This window comes from Pinus tabuliformis, chromosome 5_1 (genome assembly GCF_031772625.1).
Source record: "Pinus tabuliformis cultivar Carrire ecotype Pingquan chromosome 5_1, CPIR1, whole genome shotgun sequence".
Classification (NCBI taxonomy): Eukaryota; Viridiplantae; Streptophyta; class Pinopsida; order Pinales; family Pinaceae; genus Pinus; species Pinus tabuliformis.
Genome location: NC_142305.1, coordinates 10669098 through 10676231, shown reverse-complemented (window position 1 = coordinate 10676231; position 7134 = coordinate 10669098). Strand labels below are relative to the sequence as shown.

The following is a 7134-nucleotide window of genomic DNA, read 5'->3' as shown; positions in this document are numbered from 1 at the left end:
AGTCGCCACACACGGGCGCCTCCAACCGAGACACACTTCCATTCACAACCCAACACACCAACAAGTCTTTGTGCACACTTGCACGATGGGCGGGCGCTCACCCGAGTCGCCAAGACACCCACGCCAAGCCTTCGCACAAACCGGGTGCCACACATCCACCATGCACACCTCACCCAACCACCGGGCGCACCTTCACCCACAACCAAGTTCAACACCTTCTTCCGTGCGACTAGCCCAAGAATGGGTGCATGTGTAAACTGCGCCTTGCCTCCTTGAATCTGCGCACTCAGATCTGCGCTCAACTCCCTTTAGTGAAGATGTATGAGTGATCGGATGATGATCTCCAAGTGTTCAACGCCTTTGCAATATATACACAAGTGTGGGGCTAAGTCTCGCTGCACAGCCGACTTGCCCACACCCCAATGCCATTGCAAAACGCCCCAACAACATGTCGGCTTTGCTTCCCATCGTAGGTCGGCCTCCATAGCATATCGTTCCAAGCTCCATGCGTATAAACCAACGCTCATCCTCCATATCGTCGCATAACACTCCAAGAGAACGTCGCATACTTCGTCGCATAACACTCCAACCGCACTTCGCACATCCAACCGGCGCGCTCATCCACTGTCGCACTTCGGGCAGTCATGCCAAGGACCACAGGTCCTTACACCCTGACTGTGGAGGGAGCATCTAGTAGTGGACCTAATTCAGAGAATCTTGAGCTGGTGTTAGCAGAGGAGGAAGTTGCAAGCAGAGCATCGGTAGGATCGGACTGTTCTAGTAAAGGAAAGGGAGTTGCAGCCGAAGGATCAAGCCATCAGGCCACAGGAGAAAGAGACGAGGAGATATTTACATCACCAAGAGACCGGGGAAGTGCTACTAAAGTAGCTCGAATCCCGGTAATAAAGAATCCTCAGCCACCCTCTGCAGAGCCTGTTGAAATCCCCAGTGATTATTGGAAAATATTCATGGCTCCTACAAACTCCACCATCGATTTCCCTATTGGAGATCTGGGAACCGGTGCGCCTACAAAGCCTATTCCATTGGTAGCTTTACCAACCTTCCATGGGCTTATCTCTGAAGACCCCGACACATTTCTATTTGAGTTTGATATAGTATGTCGGGGGTATGACTACACAACAGATGCCCAGAAGCTGAAAATTTTCCCTTCCACTCTAAAAGGGATGGCTCTGCGATGGTTCATGGGCCTTGGAGGAAAATCCATTTCTACATGGGAAGATATGTAGACGGCTTTCCTGGAGAAATACCAGGATTACTGTAAATCCCGGAACATTAAGGAGGAACTCTTCAAATTCACACAGAAAGAAGATGAAAGCTTGGAAGATTGTGTGGAGAGGTTCCACTACACCTTACAGAGGTCGGGTCATTCTGACCTGGATAAGGAAATATTAAAAATTATCCTCCTTCGATCCCTTCGAGAAGACTCGATGGAGTTATTGAATATTGTGGGAAAGGGAGATATCTCCAAGGAGAAGTTCGAAGATATTTGCAAATTATGTATTCAGTGCTCAAGGGGGCTTGTGAGAAACAAGCAGGGGGTCCGTTCAGTAAAGGGATCTGGCAGGGGCATTACAAAAGCAGAAATCGGAAACTTGCTAGATAACCTGAGAACAAATATCCTCAGTACCCTGTCAGCACAGATGGACACCTTGCAAGTAAAACAAAAGCAGCTAGAGCTGGACAGGACTATGGTAGTATTCTGCCCGAAGTGCAGAAAGAAGCATCCGGAGAGGGAATGTCCATTGAATTCCATAGAGGAATGTGCGATCTACGAGCTCAATCATGTGACAAGCTCATGCCCTTCCTTACCAGGCTTGAAAGCAGTATTTCAAGGAATGGGGGAGGACACGGAACAGCTGTACCTCATGGGATCTCGGAAGCCATGGCCGCCTCGACCACCGATGGGAAATCAAGGTATGTACCTGGATCCATCTCAGTATTTTAATAATTGTAATATGAATCCCCAAACCATGCCTTATCCCCCCATGTGGCCGCAATATTAGTACCCACCTTGGTAGCAGTGGAACCCCCAAGCCAGTATGAGCTCCTCGTGGGCTCCAACCTGGCGAGGATCCACTCCTGGTCAGTTTCCTCCACAGATGCCATAGCAGATGCCCCAATAGCAGCTTCAATTGCCCTCCAATGTGCCTCCTGGTAACCAGCCTGCCCGTCCTCAGCTCCCCATGTAGCCTAACCCTAACCCTAACAATAAGGGAGCTCATCAAGCTGATGTTCTTAACCTACCTTCATATAGTATCTCCACTGCAGAGCTGTATGAAATGAATCTGCGATCAGGTCGGACAGTTAACGTCCAACCTCCTCCAGTTATCATTGAATAGCTTGATAGTGAAGGTAAGGAGGCAGAACCGGTTAGTAAAGAGCCAAAGCAAACCGATAGAACCCAGATGCCTCCTGTTAAGCAGCATCAATCTGAACCACCTTACCCAGAGAGGTTAATCATGAGTAAACCAAGTCCTCAATCTGAATTTGATTTATTAGGAGAATTGTAGAACTTATTTGTTAAAATTCCCTTGTTGCAAGCTATGAAGGATGTGCCAATCTATGCAAAGACTCTTAGGGAATATTGTTCAAAGAAACCTGCCAAGAAAATTAAAGATCCCCTTACTATACATGTTATGGGAAAGTTGTCGGACTTTATGATGGGGAAATCAATGCCAGTGAAATATGGAGATCCAGGGAACCCGATCTTGACAGTACAGATTAATGGGGTGGAGATTCCAAATGTGTTGGTAGACCTGGGAGCTGCCATCAATGTCATCACTACTGAAACTATGCATGTGTTAGGACTTCGTAATTTAAAGCATACACCTATAGTACTGGAATTAGCAGATCGATCTACAGTCAAGCCTGTAGGAAAGTTGGAAGATGTGACAATTTCAGTGGATTCATGGCATTACCCCATAGACTTCCTGGTATTACATACACAATCTTCAGTGGGTGATCATCCCCTAATTTTGGGTAGGCCATGGCTAGCCACTGCAGACACTTACATTGGGTGCCACTCAAGGAATATGGTCATTTCTAATGGGCATAACACTAAGAATTTAGTGTTATATCCACCTGCAGAACCAAATTCACCTATCAAGCCAGCAGGCGGAAAGAAGGCTGTATCTGCGGTGGAGGATGTAACGGAAGAGGAAGAAGTGAGACCCGTCCTTACTATCGAACAGGCCCTGCAATTAAAGATGGAATCAGAAGATGGCCTAATCACTTCCTTCATGGATGATCCTTGTTCCGTTTCGGAGTCTAACCAACAAATCCTAGAATCTATCCTAAGCTATGAAACTCGGGAAATGATGGAAACAACAGAAGGATTAGAGGAACCACCTGTTGATGCACCTCATGAAAGTATACAAGTGGAATTGGAACCTAGAAAAACCTTGAACATTAATCCAAACCTGTCAGAATCTCAGAAGGAGAAACTTATAAACATTCTGCAAAAACATAAAGAGGCCTTCGCCTGGGATTATGCAGATATGAAGGGAATCCCTGCCAATTTATGCACCCATCACATATACATCAAGGAAGATTGTCGTCCTATAAGACAACCTCAGAGAAGAATGAACCCGGCATTAAAGAATGTGGTGAAAGAAGAACTTCAAAAATTACTGGATGTAGGTTTCATCTACCCAATCTCAGACAGCTAATGGGTCTCACCATTGGTAATGGTCCCCAAAAAGAATGGAAAATGGCGGATCTGCGTAGATTATCGAGAATTGAATAAGGCGACGCAGAAAGACCACTTTCCTTTGCCGTTTATTGATCAAGTATTGGACACATTGGCTGGTAAGAAGTATTTCTCTTTTCTGGATGGGTTTAGTGGATATAACTAGATCCAGATTGCTCCTGAGGATCAGGACAAGACCACGTTCACATGCCCTTGGGGGACATTTGCATATCGGGTCCTTCCTTTTGGCCTGTGCAATGCTCCTACAACATTCCAGAGGGCAATTCTGGGAATCTTCTCTGACTTGATAAATGACAGTGTTGAGATCTATATGGATGACTTTACTCCATATGGGGACTCGTTCATGGTGGGATTGGAAAATCTGGAAAAAGTTCTCGCAAGGTGTATACAAGCGCGTGTCTCTCTGAGTATAGTGAAATGTCACATGATGATGGAAGAGGGAATCATTCTGGGACATTTGCTCTCAGCTGAAGGAATCAGGATGGATCCAGCAAAGATACAGGTAATTCTGCACTTCCCAACACCTAAAACAGTCACACAAGTACGCAGTTTCATTGGTTGTGTTGGTTATTATAGATGTTTCATAGAAAATTTTGCAAAAGTAGCACACCCAACAAATCTTGCTCCCAACATATCTGCATAACTTTCCCTTTCGTTTTTGAAAGCTTCACATTCTAAAATGAAATGTTTTTCTGTTTCCACTTTTTCAAAAAACAAAAAATACATATTCTTTCCTCCCACACTTCTTTTGGCTTTTTCCAAATGAGCAAAATACCTCCCTCACTATTTATCCCAAACCTTCTCAATTAATCATATAATGCAATGGCTGACACTAAAATAATGCTCCTTTGCCCTTTTTCACCCTCTTTCCTTCTTTTCAGCGCCAACACTGATCCGTTTAAACACAAAAGCATTGAACAAATGCCTAGGAAAAGATCGTGCCTTTAGACGTGCCATGGTGGATCCAACGCACCAGAGATCTTCGCGCAGAGCAATGAATGGAACAAAGGCAGGTTCCACACGCAAAGCAACGAGTGGCACAAAGGCAGGTTCCAAGTGTAAGGATGGATCGCAGCCATCGGACGGGAATGAGATCGGGAGGCTCGAACTTCTTTCCTTGCGCTGCAATTGTCACGTCATGAGGGTCCATGTTCTTGCGTCAAGAACCATCTTTATATGACGTTGATAGCTTTATATAAATATTTGCGGAAAGTGGAGTTGGCCCAACTAGAGTGGATAGGCAAGAATGGCGAAGCTGAAAAAGGAGTGCTTAGCCTCGGCAGCCTGGTATGAATTGCCTGAGAATACCAGAGAAGAGATATTGGCGTTTCTGCCACTCGAATGCCTCTGCAGATCTCGCAGCGTTTGCAAGGAGTGGAATGCCCTCTTTTCATCCACTAAATTCATAACTAATAAATGGGCCGAGGCGCCTCCCAATAAGAAGCCTTGGCTGGTTCTGTGCAAAGAAAATAACCAAACGGGTGGTTCGGTGAATTGTTCGATATATAGTTTTTTCACACGGACATGGAAGAATTGCATCTCCCTTTCATTCCTTCCGCGGGGAGATGAAAAGATTCAGTACTTTGGATCGGCCCAAGGCTTGTTCTTGGTAGATATCCCTCAAGGCAGAAATACTGTCTGCAATCCTCTCACTCAAACATTTTTACAGCTTCCCCCTATGTCATCCATAAAGATCCTTATGACCAGAGGCATTGTGAGCTGGAAAGCGGATACTCAAGAGACCTACAAAGTGGTGGCTGTGGGTTTGTCGCCTTCGAATGATGTACTGCAAGTGGAAATCTACGACTCTTCTGAGAAGTCTTGGGGGATCGTCCGATACCTGCCCGAGACTGTGGACAAGTTTGATCTGTCACATGGGATTATTTTCTGCCATGGCTTCTTCTATTGGATAATCCTAGACCGCGAAGACGGGATGGGCGTGTTGGGTTTCAGCATCCTAGAGGGAACGTCCACTTTTACACCGTTCCCAGAGTTAGCTAATGGCAATGCCATCTGGCCTAAGCTGCTCATCTGCGGGTCGCGGATTCTACTTGCTGGGGGCGTAGGCCCAAGGAGGGTATGGTCTATGTCTAAGTCTATGTACACTTTGTTTGAGATTATGGAGGTTGTTTTGTGGGAGTTTCAGAGCGATTCTTCCTCTTGCTCTTGGAAGGAGATTGCACGGATGCCTCCATCACTGTGTGAAGTTTTTCAGAGGACTTCTTTTCATTCGTTTGAATGCGTGGGAGTGGAAGATTGCGTGTGCTTCACATCGTACCAATGTATGGATTTTGCCGTTTACAATTTAAAGGAAGATACATGGAGTTGGCTTCCCACTATAGATGCAGGGGACGGATATCCGCGTCTCATGGCGTTTAAACCCAGGCCCGATATGAAGGTTTGGTGAAGCCTGATTTTATGAAGTCCCATTTTGTTTTGTTGTTACAAGAGTAAAAGTTATCTGCCATTTATTATGTATGAATAAAATGGCTTTAACATATGCTACTTTTGGTCATTTCATTTTTAACTTGTATATTCTTCTGGGCACGTTCAATGGTTACAAATATCCAAAGTTGAACTTACATTATTATCAATTTCAACTGTGACATTTTGAAAAATTGCAGTTCAAACCCTCATGTTCTGTTGTATGCATTTTGTACTTTCATACGCGCAATCCCAGGGTTAAACACGCTCATAGACACCATGCATGGCAGATAGTTAATGTTGCACATTTGTGCATGCACAAAATGAATAAGTTGGAAGTCCGGTCCTATTACTAGTTTATCAAAACATAGTTTGAAGCATTGAGGCAACTCTACATTAATGACTGCAGTTTTAGAATATCACATATTGTATGTTGCCAAGCCTTGAACATATCCAAAGCAACCATTAGTTCCTCATAATTAAGGTCGATCAAGAGTTCAGTTGTTGCCTGTCCAAAATGTTCGCTACTGAACTTTTTTTGTCCATTATTTTGCATCTGAAAATTCCGTAACCATAGGCACAGTTCATTAGGATTGTAACATTACATGTGAAAAGTAAGGAAGGTACATCTTCAATAGTTGATGTGGCATAGTGAGGCCATGGTAAAATCTTAATAACTTTGTTTGTGAGAACGTGCAAAGATTTGTTCGTGTTAATTTGGGCATATGTTTATGCGATGATCTTTTGCTTTTCTGATTACAATTGACTCTTTTTTGGGTCTGATTGGGAACTAATATGACTTGAAATGTATAGTTCTTATTCTACTGTGAGAGATGCATAGCCCTTTCTGAACCCTTTGCGTTATGCAGACATGGGTCTAGCATGCCTGCCCTGACAAAACATGCGAAGAATGCATTTCGATCTAATTTGTCACTCTTTTGAGTTGGATGAGCGACGATTGGGATATGTAATGGGTTGTT

At 44.4% G+C, this 7134-nt stretch overlaps 1 protein-coding gene across 4 annotated transcripts in view; it reads left to right on the top strand.

The window, feature by feature from the left end:
* Window positions 1-4683: 4683 nt before the first annotated feature.
* The window catches only part of LOC149163281 (F-box/kelch-repeat protein At5g15710-like), a 115808-nt gene continuing 113357 nt past the window's right edge, over window positions 4684-7134 (top strand). For 3 of the 4 annotated variants that reach the window (XR_016260608.1, XR_016260607.1, XR_016260609.1), the window contains exon 1: window positions 4686-6128. Coding sequence is in view for 1 of the 4 variants with exons in the window: in XM_089431669.1 (XP_089287795.1) it covers window positions 4977-6128 (1152 nt within the window). In the remaining 3 variants the exon portion in view is untranslated. Of the gene's footprint in view, window positions 6129-7134 lie in introns of all 4 variants that reach the window. The other variant, XM_089431669.1, reaches the window with a different exon arrangement.